General features: G+C 42.7%; 1 protein-coding gene across 3 annotated transcripts in view; it reads left to right on the top strand.

Annotated features, from left to right (window-relative positions):
• The window catches only part of LOC138785529 (ubiquitin carboxyl-terminal hydrolase CYLD-like), a 30,867-nt gene extending 9,156 nt beyond the window's left edge, over nt 1-21,711 (top strand). For all 3 annotated transcript variants that reach the window (XM_069961572.1, XM_069961570.1, XM_069961571.1), the window contains exons 6-15: nt 1,001-1,169; nt 1,260-1,401; nt 2,673-2,795; nt 10,491-10,582; nt 10,818-10,881; nt 12,927-13,059; nt 16,043-16,151; nt 17,966-18,084; nt 18,466-18,673; nt 20,575-21,711. In XM_069961572.1, the coding sequence (XP_069817673.1) occupies nt 1,001-1,169; nt 1,260-1,401; nt 2,673-2,795; nt 10,491-10,582; nt 10,818-10,881; nt 12,927-13,059; nt 16,043-16,151; nt 17,966-18,084; nt 18,466-18,673; nt 20,575-20,759 (1,344 nt within the window). In that variant the 3' untranslated portion in view covers nt 20,760-21,711. The remainder of the gene's footprint in view (nt 1-1,000; nt 1,170-1,259; nt 1,402-2,672; nt 2,796-10,490; nt 10,583-10,817; nt 10,882-12,926; nt 13,060-16,042; nt 16,152-17,965; nt 18,085-18,465; nt 18,674-20,574) is intronic.
• The last annotated feature ends 265 nt before the right edge of the window (nt 21,712-21,976 follow it).

Here is a 21,976-nt window from a genome sequence, read left to right as displayed (position 1 = left end):
TGGGCTGCCCGGACGATCTAGCAATCACCTGGGCAACACACACACCCACAGGCCCGCGGGCTCTTACCCACTCACTGCTGGCGCATGTAATAGCGCCAGCGGGGAACGAGGAGCAAGTGAGTGCTGACCGGACACACACTGCTGAAATTGAGGGAATGGCCATCATTTCATGGCAAATTACTTTCGTTGACATTATTAGGCATTAAATGGCGGCCATTCTCTCAATTTTTGGTTGCAAAATACTGAGCAAAAATACTTTGGGTGAACATAGCCTTAAGGCTGGAGGAATTTTTATGTTTTTATGGTGCGTTCACACCTACAGGATCTGCAGCTGATTTTCTGCAGCAGATTTCATTTAAATAACTGAACACAGCATCAAATCTGCTGCAGATCCTGTAGGTGTGAATGCACCCTTAATCATGTTTTTAACAAACTGTGAATAGACATGCAGTTTTGGGTTATGTTCACACTACGTATGAAACCAGACGGGTCACGTAACGGCCGATCTCTGAAAAGATCTCTGCAGTACCGGCCAGATGATCTGTAGCGCTGCAGAGTTCTGATGCGGGCACATCCGTGCGTGCCAGCGTCAGAACTCCCCACTGCTCACTATGGAGTGTGTGGCTGGAGCCGCTCGCTCCACAGTGTGCACTGACATGGTTTTCTGCGGCCGCTATTCATTGAATAGCGGCCACAGAAAACTGACATATCAGTTTTTTACAGCGCCTCTAGGGATCCCGGCCGGAGTGTATACTATGTGTATACACTCCGGCCGGGATTCCCTCAGAAGGCAGCGCTACATAACATAGGTTGTGTGAACATGGCCTTAGACACGTAAGAAAACATGTATTTAATTACCCTATAAATTCTTATTATTTGATCTACATTGTAACAACGGCCGTGATTCCCACGGAACTTACGTTGTGTGAACATAGCCTTAGACACGTAAAAAAAACCATGCATTTAATTACCATATAAATTCTTATTATTTGATCTTCAGGACGAGGAACGTCCATCCGCCTACACAGATGGGACATACAGAGGGCTCCGCTATTTTCAGTGTGGCCCCAATAAGGCTTTGTTTGTGAAACTACGAAACTGTCGTCCAGACTCCCGCTTCTACTCCATGCATGGATCAACCAATCAGATTCAGAGGTGTAACTCTATTGGTAAGCGGTTCAGGCCACTGTCCTGGGTTACATTTCTAGATGTATAGTAAAGGGTCTGACAAGTAGTTTAATTTTAATTGTATATCCTAGCATTCCGTGACTATGCCAGTAAATGTGTGGAAGAAAACACTCCACCGGCCATGGACAATGAAGCAGTAGAACGTCTGACAGGGTGGAAGAAAGGAATACAAGGACACTGCAATTCCTGCTATTTGGATGCAACACTTTTTTGGTAAGGAATAGAGATGAGCACAACTGATGCATGTTCCAGTCCCATCGTTCAGCATTTGAATACTAGTGGCTGAAGAAGTTAGATGCAGCCCTAGGTCTGCCTGAAAAACATGGATACAGTTCTCCAATTCCACATATTGATAGTGTAGCCTGAGGATACGGCATCAATACCAAATCGTCCAGGTACCGACCAGCACCCCCATTAATCAGTTATTTGGCACAGGCGCTGTGGTAAGACAGGCCAGAAGCAGATGGCTCCATTCACTATATAGTGACTGTGCCAGGTAACTGCAGCTTCGCTCCAGTTCACTTCAATGGGAGTGAAGGTAGGGTCAGCATTGATAATAGGAAATTGGGGAACCCCAGTAACTTGCTGTGGAAAATTGCGATATCACACTGCAGTCTAAAATAATGACAAAGTATGGGTCTAATATCCATCTAGTAACGCTATAGGAGGAATAGGAGCATTGTTTTATTTGCAGCTGACAGAAAGAAAACTGTTGCTTTTGAGTCCAGAGATGAAAGCAGTATTTTTAGATAAAAAGGTCGATCGCTACCAAAAACGTAATTTAGAGCAGCAAGATTTCTATTGGCTTTATTGTACCATTACCGCAACATTCATATGAAGACACAGAAAAGGTTCCAGCTCTTCTTAGAACAGCCCCCGAGGTCTAAGTCTGCTTCCTGGCATCTATAAAACTGTATTTCAGATCACTGCTAAGGCCTTTATTAATAATGTATCAATGTACAGACTATAAATGGCTTTTTCTATTATATGGGGGCTTTGCTTTCATCAGTTTAAAATTTTTATGGTCTATTATATTTTCCTAAAAGATCAGTCCTATGTTCTTAAAGGGGTACTCCAGAAACACATTTTTTATTTTAGCTAATACATTGCTTTAATAAAGTTATATTACTTTGTAATATGCTTTCATTTAAATATATGCATATTTTATCTATATGAGTAGCAGCAGTAAGGGGAACATTGGCCCTTCTGCTGCCACCAACATTTGTGCTGGTAACTGCAGGGCTACCTAATCCTTGCATTTCTCATACTCTGGTCTGATCAAGTGCTGCTGCACATTGCTGTCCAAAGCAGTACCCAGGAAAGGGAAGGCTGCCTGTCACTATAGCACAGCACGGAGGCCACGCTGTGCCAGACTAGCTGTTTTATATTTAGAGTTTTGAGAGAATTCACCCAAACTACTGCATGACTAATATATATATATATATATATATATAATATTAGTTGTTTTTTCCACTGTTTTCCAGCATGTTTGCTTGTTCTTCCGCACTGGACACCATACTTCTGCGCCCTCCTGACAAAAATGACAGCGATTCCTACACTGACACACGGGACTTGCTGCGCACTGAGATAGTCAACCCTTTGCGCAAGTAGGTACAGGTTAAAATGCTGTGTGGGAGATGTGTGTGTGTGTGTGTGTGTGTGTGTATATATGTGTGTGTGTGTGTGTGTGTGTGTGTGTGTAAAATGTTTGTGTGAGTTGGGCTTTACTTTGCATATTTTAGGGAGGTTTAATAATTGACCAAGATTTTTGCCTTAAAGAAGAAGTCTGGCAAAATTTTTATTAAAGTATTGTAGTGTCCCCTAAAAGTTATACAAATCACCAATATACACTTATTATGGGAAATGCTTATTAAGTGTTTGTTTCCATGCACTTAATATTGCATCAAGGCTTCACTTCCTGGATAACATGGTGATGTCACTTCCTGGATAACATGGTGATGTCACGACCCGACTCCCAGAGCCGTGCAGGCTGTGGCTGCTAGAGAGGATGATGGCAGAGGGATGCTCAGTGTCCCCCCAGGATTGCCTCTAGGCCTTTGGTGATGATGGTTCTTGTAGTTCCCCCTGGGGCTTCTCTATTACTGCTGCCTGATGGGTTAATGGGTTGATGGTGATGAGAGGCACAGAAAATCAGACAACATGGAGTTAAGGTAGTGCGGTGCAACAGTGACTTTTACTTGCATAAGAAGTTATTACTTTTATACAGCTTTTTTGTGCTTAACCCTTAGGCGGCCCTGGATTTACCCGATTTACTTGATACAGCCGTTCCCTGGTGTCTAGTGGGGTGGATCGCTCCTCCGGTAGTTGTCCCGGAGGAGCGTTCCACACATCTAAGGGCCCTATTCCACTGGACGATTATCGTTCAGATTATCGTTAAATCGTTTGAATCTAAACGATAATCGTTCGGTTGAAATGCAGTTAACGATTAACGACCGAACGAGAAATCGTTGATCGCTTTATAAGACCTGGACCTATCTTTATCTTTGCTCGTTCGCAAAACGTTCGCAAATCGTTCGCATTAAATAAGACATCGTTCGGTCGTTTGCAATAGTTACGAAGGCAATAGCGAATAAATAAACTCATTTCGTTCCATGGAAATGAGTGAACGTTTTAAGGTCTTTCGCAATAGCGGTCGTTTGAGATCGTTAATCGTTAACAATTATGCAAACGATAATCGTTCGGTGGAATAGGGCCCTTACTCCTTCCGGGGTCAGTGCCGTAATGGCGCTGATCCCGGCTCGGCACTCGATTGCTTCCGGCTGCAGCAGAAATCTCAATGAGAGATCAGTGTTCTTATACTAGAAGTCCCCCAGGGGGAATAACCCTAACCCCAGGGGGGCTTATAGTATAAGTGTAAAAGAAAAAAAAAAGTGTTATCAATAAAAAGCCCCCTCCCCTAATAAAAGTCAGAATCACCCCCCTTTTTCCATGTTATAAATAAATAAACATGTTTGCTATCGCCGCCTGCGTAATCGCCCAAACTATTAATCACATTCCTGTTCTCGCACAGTAAATGGCGTAAGCGCCAAAAAATCCCAAAGTGCATACTTGCGCATTTTTGGTCGCATCACATCCAGGAAAATTGTAATAAAAAGCGATCAAAAAGTTGCATATGCGCAATCAAGGTACCGATAGAAAGAACACATCATGGCGCAAAAAATGAAACCTCACACAGCCCCATAGACCAAAGGATAAAAGCGCTATAAGCCTGGGAATGGAGCGATTTTAAGGAACATATATTTGTTAACAATGGTTTGAATTTTTTACAGACCATCAGATACAATGAAAGTTACCACCCATCTTCTGGACCTTTCTCCTAGCTAGTGTAGTACACTAAGGAGGCAGATGGTGTTGCTATGGTAGTGAATAATAAAGATGACCCATCTTCAGCATGGCTCCTCTTGACAATACAATAAAGAATAACCAATATATTAATAAATCTATAGCAATATAATATAGGGTCCATTCTCTGCCTAACCTTAGGGAAACTCCCAACTCCTGTAGTTTACAATTACTGTACAGGGTACTTCGGGCTAGGGGTATTTTTACAGTATGGCCAGGAAGGGGGTGGATATAGACGCCGCCGTCCACCTACCTCCACGGTTCCTCCCGGATCGCGCCGTCCCATTCTCCTGTTCCATTAAAGAGAGGGAGGACACGTGATTCCAGACACAGAGGGTGGGGGCAGAGATAGGAGCGTGTCAGAGTGGACTCTGTCAAGCAGACTTTCTGTGTCCAAAGGGGGTGTTGCTGGGGAAAACACAGAAACTGTTTAGAAGCCGTAATTACATTATATTACAGATGAGGGGAAATCAGGAATAAGATAGAATCGCTGCAGCCCTTACCAATCGATATGCGAGCTGGATCAACGTCAATGCGACGCTGAGTCCCAGCCTTACAGGTGACAGTGATCAGACTTCCCCAATAGCAGCTAGGATCGCAGTGGTTCCTCGCACTGCATGACCCCTCTTTGAAGCCCCCACCAGCAGGAGGACATACAGCACGTTTTGATGTGGGAAGGGGTTAAGGCATGGGTCTCCAAACTGCGGCCTTCAGCTGTTGCAAAACTACATTCCCCATCATGCCTGGACAGCCAAATCCAAAGCTTTAGCTGTCCAGGCATGATGGAAGTTGTAGTTTTGCAACAGCTGGAGGGCCATAGGTTAAGCTCTAGGGTTTCAGATCCCAGAAGATACTTAGGGTAAGTCGAGGATTTGCCCCTCAGTGTAATATACCTTGATGAGTAAAGATGAGCAGGCTTTCTATCTTGGCAACAATATAAATAAATAAGTTTCTTGGCTCTACAACTTCTATCTATTGCACTAACTTCGCTCTTGATTAGCTGACTCCTGTTAATCTCCTCTGTCTTCTCTAAGCTTGTGGTCTCCTCTGTTCATGATGTTAATGTAACCACGGCCTCCCTCAACTACTCAGAGAATTCCTATCACAACTGCATTTTATAGCGAACTCTTAATAGCTCCACCCACTTTCTGGATGTTTCCACCAGCTGATGCGATACACTAAGGAGGCAGTTGATGGTGCTGTTACTTAACTCCCCGATTGTAGTGTGTGTAAATGAAAATGGTGACCCATATCTACTGTAACTCCTCTCTATAAAGCATATTGAAACAATTACATATTAATAAGTCAAACAAATACAATAATTCCCTAAATAGTCCCCAATATAAACTGTAATATAGCTGGAATTGGAGGCGGCTAAAGTGAGGAACTTATTTTCTGGTGTATAAGATGACGGGGGGGTGTAAGACAACCCCCAACTCTTCCAGTTAGATAGAAACATAGAAGATTGTTGGCAGAAAAAGACCGCTGGGTCCACCTAGTCTGCCCTATTAGTATTTCGCTTCTTATTATCTTAGGATAGATATAGGTTTATCCCAGGCAGGTTTAAATTCTGTTATTGTAGATTTACCAACCGCCTCTGCTGGAAGTTTGTTCCAGGTATCTACTACTCTTTCAGTAAAATAATATTTTCTCACATTGCTTCTGATCTTTCCCCCAACTAACCTCTGACTGTGTCCTCTTGTTCTTGAGTTCAGTTTTTTATTAAAACACTCCCCTCCTGAACCTTATTTAGTCCCTTAACATACTTTAAGGTTTCAATCATGTCCCCCCTTTCCCTTCTTTCCTCCAGACTATACAGATTCAAATCCTTAAGTCTTTCCTGATATGTTTTATGCCTCACACCCTCTACCATTTTTGTAGTTCATCTTTGGACCGTCACAGCAGGGATGCAGCTGTTTTTGACCTCCCACCACCACCACCATATGCAGCGACCCACCCCATAAGATGATACCCGACGTATAAGACGACCCCTGACTCTTCAGAAGATTTTCCTGGGTTAAAAAGTAGTCTTATACGCAGTAAAATACAGTAATTCCATTGCTTACCCGATACTGGCAGAAGTTGCATAGGATATAGCTGATTTACTCTCTATGGCACCTAAACTGGAGCAGGAAACCTGATAGAAGAAGGCCTAAAATTGCAAAGTCCAAACTCTGTGTAAACCAGGAATTAACATGGGATGATGGATCATAAGAAGCTTATTCTTAAAAAAAACCTTTAATTGTGTCTTGTATGCATAAGTGATGCGAGACTGCTGCCAATGTCTGCTCTACGGAGAGAGACACTGCTGGCAACAAGAGTGTAAAGATCCAGAGCAGACGGTAGAGATTGGCTGTATTCCCTAGAAACACAAATCTGTTTTAACAGATTCAGTTTTGTTTTTATACAGGCGGTATACATTTAACCAAAGCTCCTTTTTTTTTTTTTTTTTTTTTATAGGACAATTAACTTTTAATTACAGACAACCAGATACTATGTACTATAAAAGGAACTAAAATAAATGGGAAAGGCCTATATGGGGAGTGTTACCAAGCTTTCTTATACCAAGATTTTAATATTAGCAGTTAAAACCCAACATGTCTTCCCCTGACATCTGACATCAGGAGGCCCCCATACACATTAGATTTAAAGTGAATGTACCATTAGGTACATTTGCTTTAAGTGTTGCACATGAATAGATCGGTGTTGGCACGGGAAAGCTGGTGTCGGTTTCCACGTACGATGCCAGTCTATTACCAAGCACCAGCCCCAGCTGAAGCATAGGAGGCGGGACAGCCCACCCCGAGTTTGATTTAAAAAAAAAGGGCCGCAACACTGGCTTTCCCACTCCGGTTCGGTTCTATTTATGTGCAACACTTAAAGCGAATGTACCTAATGGTATATTCGCTTTAAGGGAAATCAACAGGTTTGTCCAACACATCTTGTTTTTTTTTTTTTTTCTTTCTTCATTTTTCTTCTTATGCCCAATGAAAACATTTTTATAGAAACGTAAACTCTTTGCATGTTGACATTCCGGGAGCCATAACTTTATTTTTATGTTTTTGTCAATATAACTTTATGAGGGATTTATGACCCTAGTGAAGGTTTTGGAATATGAAAACAATGCTAGCACTTGCCAGTGGTAAAGCTGTATGTAAGCCCTGACCCCTGCAATTACTTACACTGCATTACCTTGCGCTGACAGGTACACATGGACAGCTACTGCTCCTATTTTCTTTTTATCTGTAACCAATTTTTTCCTTCTCATTTTAGTCTATTGACAGGTTTAGAAGCACCTATTTAACACAACCAAGATCACTTTTTGAGCAACATTTTTAAAAGAAACTCCTTTGAAAAGACCACACATTGGAATTATATAGACAAAAGTGTTGGACACCTACCTACAGGAGTTTTTAGGACATTCCCATAGGCATTAAAGGGAATCTGTCAGGTCTCTACTAGGTACAGAGCTGCAGATCGGTGTAGCACTTCCATCTTCCAAGGAAAATGCTACAAGCAGATAGCAGTGGCATTTTAGCTTTTGAGAAAAAAATGCAGTTTTATAACTTTGCAAATGGCCATCAGCAAAGACAAAAGCATCACTTGTTTGAGGGCAATACAATATTTTCCTATCACCTATCTGACTGCGTCTGGATCTCTGTACCTGGTACCGACCTGACATTGTCCCTTTTTTGCAAGTAACCTTCCACTCTCTAGAGAGCCTTTCTATGAGATTTCTCGTGCGAATTGCGCTTGGTGTGCTTGCAAGCCGCCATGAAGCTCCTACCACTCTGATTTTGTTCTATTGTTAATGCAAGTTGAGGTTTTATAAATTGACTTGCTTCCTTGTAAAAACATGAAACGAACAAGAACATACTTTTAAAAATAAATAACTTGTTTTATAACAGGTTCTTCCCCATTTGTATCCAGAATATCTTGCTGTTTTTTCTGCAGTAGAGACATCCTACGTCTTTATTGGTATGGTATGGCATCTTAGAAGGCGAAGAGGAAAAAAAACATATTTTTTGCATCCTTTAAGGGTTAAAGGACAACTCCAGCATTATATAAAAACAGGGGCCAGATAGTTAATTAACATACATTATGGTGCGTTTACACAGGCAGATTTATCTGACAGATTTTTTAAGCCAAAGCCAGGAACAGACCATAAACAGGGATCAGGTCATAAAGGAAAGACTGAGATTGCTCCTCTTTTTAAATCCATTCCTGGCTTTGGCTTCCAAAATCTGTCAGATAAATCTGCCTGTGTAAACGCAGCATTACAATGTTATATAACTATGTAATTGGTGTTAATTAAGGGGAAAAAAATTAATCGCCGGAGTTGTCCTTTCAATGCATTTGGTGAAGATGAAACCTGGCAATCGATTATTGAAATGTGAACTTTTCAGTAATAAAAGACAACCCTGATGCAACTTTGGAAGAAGACTACTTTATCTTGCTAACAATAGAAATGACCAACAAAACACAGTTATCACTGAACTCAAGGAGAACAGTGGAAAAAAATTCCAATGAAGTACTCAATCAAGAGTCTCCACTGATGCCCCCAAAAATTTAAATATGCAAAACAGGAGTCCGTGGAGCCTCGGTTGCGAGTCTCAAAACACGGGATAGCCAGATATCACTAGCCTGTTGCCACGGGGTGCCTCCATGATAGGGAGAGCACCACACCACCCTGATAAATAGCCCCTTAAGTCCCACTCGGTTGCGAGTATTGGAACATAAATAGGGAAACACCAGGGTGGCCCTTTATTGTCAATGTCTAACTCAAGGTGCGAGTATTGCGATCATGACAAGGGCTTGCCAAGGCAGGCTTCCATCCACAGACAGCCGTTTCGGGGTTTTTGCCCCTCATCAGTGTGGAGTAGGATTGCCTTGGCAAGCCCTTGTCATGATCGCAATACTCGCACCTTGAGTTAGACATTGACAATAAAGGGCCACCCTGGTGTTTCCCTATTTATGTTCCAATACTCGCAACCGAGTGGGACTTAAGGGGCTATTTATCAGGGTGGTGTGGTGCTCTCCCTATCATGGAGGCACCCCGTGGCAACAGACTAGTGATATCTGGCTATCCCGTGTTTTGAGACTCGCAACCGAGGCTCCGCGGACTCCTGTTTTGCATAACAATAGAAATGTGTCTAGAATTAGGCTAGACAATGGTGGTGGAAGAAAATCTTTTCTGAATATAACTGCATGTATATAGATATTGTGCAACCCAGAAAGCCTCTATGGCCCCCAATTCTCTATTTCTGCTTATACAACACCCAACTAAAGCCCCTATTACACGGGGCGAGTATGAGGAGCAAATGAGCGATGTTTGCTCTTGTTTGCTCCTCGTTCCCCGCTCGCTGCCGCCGCTATTACACTTCCAGGTGATCACTAGATCATCCGGGCAGCCCATAGAGGATAGCAGCGGTCTGCTGACACTGCTCCTATTCCACGGAGCGACAGCAGCAGATCGCTGCTATATGAGTCGTTTGTCTTTCAACATCGTTCATGTCGGCTGATCGTTGCCTTCTATTACACTGGACGAATATCGCCCGTAACTGCCGATATCGGTCGCATACAGCCGGTAATCGTTCCGTGTAATAGGGCCTTTAGTCTCCTCTTATAACAGCACACTGGGAACCTGTTACTCTGCAGGAAAGACTACAGTATATGCTGCCATGTATACTCCTGCATTACTATATCCAGTGTTTTGACCCTGGAGACATACACACAGATTATTAAAGCCAAGAATGGATTTGGAAAGAGGAGAAATCTCAATCTTTCCTCTATGACCTGTTTATAGTCTGTTCCTGGCTTTGGCTTCAATAATGCCAGATAAATCTTTCTGTGTAAAAGGACCCTTAGGATCTGTCGACTTTAGAGGTTCCATCGCAGATTTATAAATTTTTCTTAATTCCGATATTCTCCCTGCTTAGAAATGGCTATGTATGTGCCACCAAAGTGATGGCCCTGAGGAAGATTTTGGAAGCTGCAGGAAAAAGCACTGGCTTCACCAATGAGGAAAAGGGTAAGGAACTAGCCTTCTGTTTACCACTTCTTCACAGGTTGTCCATGTTCTTACTATTCACGTCACATGCTTTTCCAAGGTTTATTATGTCTATGGGTGAAAAGGTGGTCGGGTGAGCTTAACGGAGATGTGGTAGAAATAAAAGTAGCATCTTACCCATTTTGGTCTTTGAGTTTCCACATTACAATAATAATGGTCTAACCTCTGCTTTTTTTTTTTTTTTTTTTCTTTTTAGACCCTGAAGAATTTCTAAACCGGTTATTCCAAGTCCTTAGGGTAGAGCCCCTCTTTCATATTAGGTATTTTAGTAACTTTTTTTTTACTATTATGGAGTCAGTACTATATTGTGCAGAACACTAACCACTCTGGATCTTTCTCCAGTGTTTTTAGTTTTCTTTCACTCTTTCACTTGTTCATTTTTTACTAATTTCAAATTGTTATTTCCCACGTTTTGACCACATTTCATCTATGTTTTTCTTTCACTGTCTTGACCTACCCTGCCACACATACTATAGATGTCCACAATATTGCTACAGCAGCATAACTGATCCTGAATTAAAGGTTGTCGTTACACTTTAAGGAATATAAAGCAATGCTTGCATAGCTTGTATGCAGGTAGAAGTTGTGGACGATGGGTTATGATGTATTTTACTCTTTAATGGTGCGTTCACTACTACAGGATCTGCAGCTGATTTTCTGCAGCAGATTTCATTTAAATAACTGAACACCGCATCAAATCTGCTGCAGATCCTGTAGGTGTGAACGCACCCTAAGGGTACAAACACACACACCGTATACGCAGCAGATCTGCAGCAGATTTGATGGTGCAATTTGATGCTGTGTTCAGTTATTTAGATGTAATCTGCTGCGTATCGCAGCAGAAAATAAGCTGCATATACAGTGTGTGTGTTTGTACCCTTAATGTCTAAAAATATTACTTAGGTGAAAAAAGTCTAAGGGCTGTAATACACGGCTGGTAGTAACTGTAAGCTAGCGCTAATCTACTAGCTTATTACACGGCTCTATGATCGTGCAGCTAGGACTGTATATATAACGTTATAACGTTTGCTGTGTGTATAGAAAATAATAAATTAATACTTACGTTTCCACGTTCCCTAGTGTCCTCCTGGCTTCTACCTGCTCATGTCTCTGAAGTGACAGGCCACTTAGCCAATCGCTGGCTGAGATGGGACAGCACCACAGTCAGAGATTGGTTGAGCAGCCTGTCACTTCAGAGACGACCTCAGGGGCTTTAGAGGTGAGAAGCCAGGAGAAGATTGGGAAGGGTGGACATTTAAGTATTACTTTATTTCTTTGGCTGCCGACCGCGCACCTCTTATTACACGGAGCGATGCACGGTTGGCAGCTGATGATTTTTAAACCTGTGGAAAGACAACTGTGAGCCGATTATCGGTTCTTCCGCAGTTCATTGTCTTTATAACACGGGCTGATTTGACAGATAATTGCCCCGTCTAATAGGGCCCCAAGATGTCAAACTGACAAAGTCGTACACCTTAGTGATGAATGAAATGGGACTTGCCAATCATCTAATATGTATGTGGCCTCCCAACCACCCACCAAAGACAGATGCCCGGGAAGAGAAGAATTGGCCATATTGAGCTTAAATTGCCCAATCCTTTTGTTCTTTGTGAGTTTGGCAATGACTTTGTCTTTAGAACACAGGCATTCTTGGCTTAGCTGAGCAGGCATGTGTATGGGGGGAATCAGGAGAGATAGCTCTTGGGCAAGTAAGAGTTCAGCTGACAGCTACAGTATCTTATACGTATGTCTAAAGGGGTACTCCGGTGTTGATAAAAAGAAAAAAGTCTGAGTCTCCTGAGTCTGTCTCCGTTTGAATTTCCCGCTGTTTGCAGGTCCCTAAACCTCCAGTTTGTGTCTTCATTTTTTTTATCACTTCCTGGTTTGGGCTTTCCCATGATGCACTTTGTCTCCTGTGATGTCTGACTCTGTAAAACTGTTAGATGGCTTACAGCTTGCTCAGCCAATCAGAGCTGAGCAACCTGAGTCATCTGACAAAGAGAGGCTGGCCTAACAGGGCTTAGACCAGTTTCCCTGTTGACCCACAGAGCAGCCTGGGGTCAACAGTCATTAGGTAAGAATGAGTTTACTTCACTTCCTGGTGGGGGATTGAAGGGGAAAAGATAGGGAAGGGGGGCAGATGGGTGATTGAAGTATATTACAAAGTTATATAATATATAATAGTAATGTGTTTCAATTACTCTGAAAAAGCTTTTCGCTGGAGTACACCTTTAAGAGAGTGGGACTAAGGGCTGTCACTTGTACAAGAACAAAGACACTTTACATTTGTCTTATGCCCCCATAGAACACCAAAAAAGAAGCCTCAAGGATGTATATTCTATCAAATTTTCATGGAGAAGAAGCAGTCAGTGGATGTACCCTCTGTGCAGCAATTGCTGGAATGGTCCATGGTTACAGGTGATCTCAAGTTTACAGAAGTAAGAGATTTTCCTACTTTTCTAAAATTTACACTGAATCTAAGGCCCTAGCACCATTAAAACGTATAAAGTACCATAGTGTAATGTGTAAAAATCGCTCAGAGCTGCGGCTCTGGTACATACACAATGAATAGACCATCAATTATTTTAGCCTAGAAAACTCCTTTAAATGCAACATCAAGTCTTATACTGTGCTCGTTGCAACCAAAGCCTGTCTGTAGGTGTAAGGAATATGGACAGCCCTGTCCTTATTCATGAATATGTAAAGTGGTTTTATGTGTGGTGTGGTTTATATGTGTTCATGCAGTGGATATTTTATAGATTGTGATTGATATTTTATAGATTTAGTCTAATAGCAATAGCCCATAGCTGATGCAAGTTAATCATATGGACTTATTGATTAGCTTGGAGTCAGGCCGTCTGTTTACCCTGTGTAAAAGATCAAAAGTCTCTCTGCATGGGGGAATAAGCATGGAGCTGTAAAGAAGATGGTGGAGTAGATTGTGACTAGAGTGTTGACTTCGCACCTCAGGGGTGGACTCTCTTTGAGGAAAGGAATATGAAATCTCCCATAACTTTCTTCAAATAAAACATAGAGCCACAGAACCAATTTCCTAGCGTCGGTTATGATGAGGACATCGCGGGGAGTCCAAACATGGCCTGTCTACCTGTCCTCATCATGCCATAAGGGGTATCTCACCTTCTGAGTGTCCGAGGCATATGATGTTTGATATGCCAGGAATCAGAACGGCGAGATATGAATTATGACGAAGGGCTGGGGCCCGTACCATTGATATGGTGCCTGGGAAAGTATCTTTTTTGATATGTCCAAGTGTGTTCCCTTGAGGGCTGAGGGGGGCAGCTGAAGCTCTGCCCAAAGGGGCTGAGTTACAGATGTCAGGTGACGCCCTCAGCCCAACCCTTTCAGGTCTTACATAAAAGTGAGACCGAGGGAACATGTAATCGTCACAAAGTTGGGGATCCAATCGAATTGGTTTGTGCACCACTTTCTAAGCCCAAATCCCCTGGGAAGGAAGAACCTATACGACGCATCCTGTGCTAAGTATTAGAACTTTCTTATTTTATCCCTTTTGTTTTCATTGTTTGCAGTGTCTGTATGTCTTTTTGTAACCATCTTTTTGTAACCAAGTACTGTCCATTTTAATGCATTAAACCTAAAAGTTTGATGGTTTGTCTTGTAGCCTAAACGAACCTAGTTAGTTCCAGGAAGAGTGCATGTGCGGTGTGTGACCGTATAGTGTATGACCGGGTGGCTTACTCTACCATGTGGGTGTGTCTGCTTGCGGGTGGAACACTCTTGGGGTTCCCTGTCTCCCCAGTAACGTAATAGATAGGGTGGTGGCAGCAAAGTTGTGTATGTATGTTGTGTTTGGGTGTCTGGCAGCGGCTGGAAGGTTACGTGTATGACGACAGCCGGTGGGTCCCAACATAGCAAAGTTTTCGTGTTTGTGTTGGCCAACGAGCAGGCAGTGTTCGTGGCCAAGTGGGTGTCTGGGTGTGCGGAAGGCGGCAGGTGGCGATTTACGCTCGAGTTACGCCCCGGGAGCAGGGCGTAAAGTGTGAGTGCGTAAAGTGAATCAACCTGCAGGGCTAGAGCAACCCAGGGGAGTCCAGAGCCCCAAGTTCCTTTGATTCCCTTGTCTTGTCCTTCTCCGCCCCCTTTTGGTCCTTGTTTTAGATCCTTTCCGCCTGGTGTGGTTAGGATTCCCCTCCCTCTTGTCAGGGCCGGCGCAGGTTGGTGCGCGTGTCCGTGACAGTAGGCCTTAAAGGGGTGGTGTCACAAAGCAAAGGATGTAAAATAAAAAGTGTACCACATACATATATGTAAAAGAGAACAATCAGGCTGTATTTAGTAAAGAATCTTACATCACTCTACCATTTTTCTTTATGCATCTGATTACTTCCTGGTTTCCTTTCTGAACTGTGACCCTGCTGTTGCCAGGCAACAGTGCAGACGCTTTCCCACAGTCTTCCTTGTGAAGTGAAAACCAACTGTTAGTACTAATGGGACAGATCATGTGACTGTGATTAAACTCAGCATGAGTGCCCCAGACTAGTGGATGCCTGGCGGGCCTTAACCAAAGGCAACTGTATCAAACAAATCAGCAAACAAAGAGGCACATGGGGGGGCTAGTGAATCTATATCTCACACATTTTAAGAAATGCTTGTAAATTTGAAAAGTGTTACATTTAACATAATGCATCAGTATAGACTTAGTTTTCCTCGTGACACCACCCGTTTAAACAGTTTGCTTAGATAATCTGTAAACCAAATAGAGCATCTTAATTTCTGGCACTGAAATGGTTAAACCACAAGACCCATCCATCAGCACTGTCTACTGATATATGTACTGTATTTTCCTGCGTATAAGACTACTCTTTAATCCAATAAAATCCTCTCAAAAGTCAGTGGTAGTCTTATACGCTGGGTTTCATCTTATAGGGCAGGAGCTGAAAAACTTCAGAACCAGACTGGAGAATCTGCGGTTGCCGCATAAGGTTGGGGGGAGCTCAAAAACGGCTGCAACCCCGCCGTAAGCGGTGACCGTATGAAGGTGAGAGCAAGCTGCAAGGGTCTTAGATATGGAAAAATATGCTAAAGTGGCGCTGTGCCCAGAAAAACCCACCTCTTTCACCCGTCTGGCCACCTTTGTATCCTACCGGTATTACTGTACCTCCTTCTCAGCCTCTTAGATCTCGCTGCTGTCTGATGTTTTTATTAATTTTTATTTGGTGTGCGCTGGAAGAGGGGTAGTCTTATACGATGAGTATATCCCAAACTCTATATTTTAACTGGAAAAGTTGGGGGTCGTTTTATACGTCGGAAAATACGGGTAGTCATGTAAACTAAATGAAGTGATTCCTGTTAGGAATGAGTTTATTCGGAGTTTAATGTTGTGTTCATAACATATAACTTGCCATATCCTATAGCCTTACCATATATATCCATGTGTTTTACTAGGTTCCCTCTTGTCTTATCATTCAAATGCCAAGGAATGGAAAAAACTTCAAGATGTTTAATACCATTATTCCAACCCAACAACTGGATATAACTGACCTTCTAGAAGACAGTAAGTGGTAAAGCAAAAAAAGAATAGAATGAGATGAGTCATCAGGTGTAAATGTATGACGCACAGCTTCATCATTGTAGTCATAAGATAATGTCTCACTTCTCTATTCAGGACATTACATAATACACACACACACACAATGTCGCTAGGCAGTACAGCAGGTTACTTCCTAAATCTGTATTCATTTGTGCGTTTACTACTGGAAAGGTGTATATCAAGAGTCTTGTTAAGATTCGGTAAAGGGGATCTCCAGTCCCAAAGATAAAACCGATACCACATACTAATATAGCTATATTCTTCAGACACTGTTTAGGAAATATCTCCCTTCTCTGGTTAGGGTCCTATAAAAAGAAGCGATTTTTAACAATCACTGATTAACGGTAAACAATCGCCTTTGGGAATAACCTGAAATTGTTCACCATAACACACAGAGCGATAGCCGCGAGATAGCAATAGACATCTTGGAGGCAACTCAACAGCAAATATGTAACCTTCTTTCAGAAGAGACTGCACAAGACCCAGTAATGATCCCAGCAAAAGAATGAACGATTAACAAACAATTGCAGTGATTTTATGGTCTTATAATTGTTGACCCGCAACTGCGAACGGGATCTGGATGTGTATCTATTCTGGTCCACATTTGCAGGGACCTATAGATTGAAATGGGTGGTTCTGTACACATATGGGGGGAGATTTATCAAACTGGTGTAAAGTGAAACTGGTTCAGTTGCCCCTAGCAACCAATCAGATTCCACCTTTCATTTCCCAAAGAGTCTGTGAGGAAAGAAAGGTGGAATCTGATTGGTTGCTAGGGGCAACTGGGCCAGTTTCACTTTACACCAGTTTGATAAATCTCCCTCATGGCTCGTATTATGGCTTGCAAGTATTTTTTGCAGCACAGATCATGGCCCTTTTACCATAGCAACTATGGATGTGCAAAAGGGTCAATTCAAATCATTGGGTATTATACTGTCCACACGTTTCTGTAACTGCAGACACTATAATACAGATGTGTAAAAAGGACTCCATTTAACTGGCTTGTTCTGATCATACTACACATAACAATTATGGCTGCTGGAATGGAATAGTTATTCGAGCAGACCGCACACTTTATACTTCTTCTTTTTTTTTTGCAAATTTTTGAGCAATCGACTTCTCCTGTGTTCCTGTGTTTAGCACAAGAATTGAGTGTGGTGTTCAAAAATTTTACACCTGTTTTTTTGGGCGAAACCCTTGATAAACTCCCCCCTATGGATATGTGCACACTATGGAATCCCGACGGAAAAAACCCTTTGCGGATTTCGCAGCATGCAGACTCTGAGGGCCGCGCACATTTCCGCCCGTGCCATAGACTCCATTCTATGCACGGGTGGATTCCGCCGTCCGTCCAAAGAATAAACCTGCTCAATCTTTGGACAGATGGCGGAATTTGCCCGTGCATAGTATTGAATCTTTGGCATGGGCGGAAATGCTCGCAACTGTGAGCTGCAAAATCCGCAACGGGTCTTCCGTCGGGATTTGGTAGTGTGCACGTACCCTTTTTCTTTGAAAAAAAAATAATTGTATGTCACATTGTTAGAGAGAAAATGTAGGCATGAAACTCTCCTGGAAGGAAACAGGAAGTAATGTGCGCTAAAAGATTAGAAAACCACGGGGGGAAACTAGAGAGTTCACCTTCTCGGAGGTATGCCCTGCTAAATGTAGCACAGACATTTATTACTTGACAGATTATGTTTACAGTGAAGCAGTCCTACTTGTATATAGTATAACATATATTCTAAGATAATAAATCCTGTTCTCTTGTCTGCCTACAGCCCCACGACAGTGTTCAATCTGTCAGGCTCTAGCAGTAGTGGAATGTCTTGACTGCTATGAGGATCCAGGGATCACGCCAGGGCGAATAAAACAGTATTGTGCCATCTGCAACAAGCAGGTACTACCTCCCAGTGTGTTAAATCATCCTAACATTATCCACCAGTGTTGGGGTGGGGCTCCGTAGGCACCTGGTTGAATGGAAAAGGTAGTTAATAGCTATGTGAAATAAAGAGGGTGGTTTGGAATTTTATTTATTTAGTGTTTTTTTTGTTTTTTTTTGAGGGGTTAGTATGAGAGAATATATAGGGCGCCCTACAGGTTTTACCACACAGGGTGGCAAATGGGTATTTTAGATGGTAAATTGTTTAGATTGGAATTGAGATTTTGTAAGTAAGGGTTGAATATGATTAAAATTTTTCTAAAATTTTTCTAAATAAAAAAAAAACATTCTCCACCAGTGATCTGTATGGGTCCTTCATTAACTTTTTCTTATGGACAGGTGCACCTTCATAGGGAAAGATGTGGCCACAAATCAAGAGATCTCGGGGTGCCTGAAAATCTGAATGGCCAAGTAGTGCTACAGAGGCAGACTCTACAGCTTTATGCGGTTTTATGTATAGAAACAAGTCATTACGTGGCTTTCATTAGAATGAACTCTCACAATCGTCCGATGTGGGCCTTTTTCGATAGCATGGCTGATCGGGAAGGTGAGTTCCTGCTCCATGGTATGACTCAGATTTACTCTGCATTCTGTCAGTTCTTATTGTACAGTGCTCACTTCTGAAAAACTACCCATCCCATTAGTATATTCCTGAATTAAGATTCCCAGCATAGATAATGGGTCAGCACCACTGTCAGTAGTGGATACCTGGGCTCCAAACTTGGACTATAAGGGAAGTAGATGTCTAGTGGACCGTTAGCTCAGGAGTGCTATAACTCCGCAACAGTAGATCAATGCAAACAGTGTAGAAACATAGAAAAGCACTCACCCATCGATGCTTTATGAAAAATTCCATTTATTTCATAACTTCATCATGGCAGGGAGGTAAGGTGTAGCAGGTGCATCCTGACGACCACCGTTTTATGCAATGCGAAACTGTCAGGACATGCTTGCTTCACCCTCTGTTACTGAATTTATTTATAAACGGACTGTTTCATACAACATCGATGGGTGAGTGTTTTTACACTGTTTGCATATACCTCTATACTTCAGCAAATCTGTCTTTTAAAACTTCTGATGGTTTTGTCTTGTTTATTCTCTTAAAGGACACTTCCGGACAAAACATATTTTTTTAATATGTTATTACTTATGGAAAGTTAGACCAATTCCTAATTCTCATTAATTATGGGAAATGCACATATAGTGCTATTTCCCTTAATTTAGTAGATCAGGCAGGGTTCAGATTCTGTAAAAGTCCTTGATGTGACGAATCGGTTGTAATTCCTATGGAGTGTCCAGCAGGGGGCACATTATATGTAGAAGTCTATCACTGTATTGTGTAAACCCCCCCCCCCCCCCGGTTGGTGCTGGACAGATATACACTGTACTACTCCTCCCATCATCTGCTCATAGTATGGGCAGATGATGGGGGAATAGTACCAGGGCCATCCCCATCACCAGCCCCCGCCGCCACCACATATGCACTGTACTACTCCTCCCATCGATGATGGTAGTGTAGCACCAGGGCTGCCCCCCCCCCCCCCCGCCACCACCAGGGCTGCCTAACCCCCCCCCCCCCCCCCCCCCCCCCCCCCCCCCCCCCCCCCCGCCACCACCACCACATATGCCCTGTCCTACTACTCCCATCATCTGCTCATAGTATGAGCAGATGATGGTAGTGTAGTACCAGGGCTATCCCTGCCGCTACTGCTGATGCCGCCGATGCACTGCAGTTCACATCCCCTGCTGGGCACTGCAGAGTTCATCGCCACCCCTGCATCTTGCCGACTCGTTTCCTGATGTCACCCGAGCTGCCAGGAGTGACATCAGGGAACGAGTCGGCAAGATGCGGGGCGGCAGTGAGCTTTGCAGTCCCCGACAGGGGATGTGAACTGCAGTGCAGCGGCGACAGGGGGTGCTGGTGAAGGGGATAGCCCTGGTACTACTCCCCCATCATCTGTTCATAACAGATGACGGGAGGAGTAGTACAGTGCATATGTGTCCCATAGCACCAAGCAGGGAGGGAGGGGGGAGGTAGTTAGATGCACAGGCACCTCTCTTACTCCCTGCTCAGTGCCCTCCAAATGTACTGATTGAATACATTTATGGAATACTTTGGGGAGCAAGGACACTTGCTCCCCAAAGTATTCCAGAAATGTATTTAATCAATAAAGCATAGTGTACATTACATAACATTACTTTACATAGACTTCCATAGACTTCTACATATAAACACTCCAAAGGAATTACAACTGATTCGTGACGTTACGTTTTTTTACAGAATCTGAACCCTGCCTGATCTACTAAATTAATGGAATAGCAGTATATGTGCATTTCCCATCATTAATGTACATTAGGAATTTGTCTAACTTTCCATAAGTAATAACATACTAAAAAAATACTTTTGGCCGAACTTCTTCTTTAAATGGTGTCTTTTTCCAACTTTAGGAGGACAGAATGGATTCAACATCCCTCGTGTAACGCCTTGTCCAGAAGTGACCCAATACTTGGACATGACAGCTGAAGAACTACAGCGAGAAGACCAAAAATGCATGCCAACATATGCCCGACGACTACTTTGTGATGCTTACATGTGTCTGTATTACAGCCCTGAACTAAGTCTGTACAAATAAGGGCCGTATTAGACAGCCCAATATTTAGGAGCAGGCAAGCGCCAACCTTTCAAGTCAGCGCTCCTTGTTGCCCGCTCAGTGCCGTACAGACGAGGAGTGGGGGGCTGCCCAGACAACTTGTAGATCATCCGGGGGGCCCAATAGAGAGTGGCTGTCTGCTGCCTCTGCTCTTATTGCACAGAGCGGTGGCCAGCAAAACGTTGCTATTGTTATTTGTATTTTAGGTCATGTTTTAAATCAGGGATAAGGAACCTTTGGCCCTCCAGCTGTTGCAAAACTACAATTAACAGTTTTTCAACAGCTGGAGGGACGAAGGTTCCTTATCCCCGATTTAAATCAACGATCAGCTGACATTGTGCATGTTGGCTGATCGTTGATTTAAAAACATGACCTATTACGCAAAATTAGTATCGGCCGTAACAGCCAGTAATCAGCCAGGTACGGCTAATAATCGCTTTGTGTAAAGTCACAAAGAGATTAAGATTAGTTTATCCCTTCCAGGTAAATCCATATGAAGGTAATCCCAAAATGTTCAAAACATTCTTTCTTTCACATATTAGAAACATAAGAGAACACCCTAGGGCTTCTCGCTTATAATTTTGTAATCCAACTGGTTTTTAATCATGCTAGGACTAAGATCCACTTTTATTCTAAATGCATAAACCAGATCTCACGGGATGTTCTTGTATGTTTTTAATAGGTGGATCTAAAAAAAAAAAGATTTTTCTTCTTTTTAATCTGTGAATAAGTTCTGGACCCTTTCTTTGTTCAAATGAGTCATAAATTATTTGCGGAAGAATTCAGAGAAGAATCTACTGACTGCCTCCCCGAACGCACTTGCAATAATTTTGGGCTGGTTCCCAGTTTTTATTGCCTTATTGATTTTATTGTGTCAATGACTTTCTATCAGATAATGAATTATTTCTTGTATTAAATATATTTTTTACATTTACGGGGGCTTTTTCCTATTTTAAATTCTGAACCTGATCAATGTATGCTTTTTCTGTAGGGATGATTGAGTAGTAAAATGCTTGTTACTCAGGTCGAGTATTTTCCAATGCTCAAGTGCTCGATTTGAGTAACAAATTCCTGTCAAAGCATTTTTTTTTCCCAGGAGCCTCCTATTCAGCAGAGGGGAGGGTGTCTGGTGCTCCTGAAAACCTCAGAATGTGATGGAAACCAGGGCTGTGGAGTCGGAGTTGGAGCTAGTTGTGGCT

This window comes from Dendropsophus ebraccatus, chromosome 3, assembly GCF_027789765.1.
Source record: "Dendropsophus ebraccatus isolate aDenEbr1 chromosome 3, aDenEbr1.pat, whole genome shotgun sequence".
NCBI lineage: Eukaryota > Metazoa > Chordata > Amphibia > Anura > Hylidae > Dendropsophus > Dendropsophus ebraccatus.
Note: the sequence above shows the minus strand (reverse complement) of the source record. Positions and strands in the feature narration are given on the sequence as shown.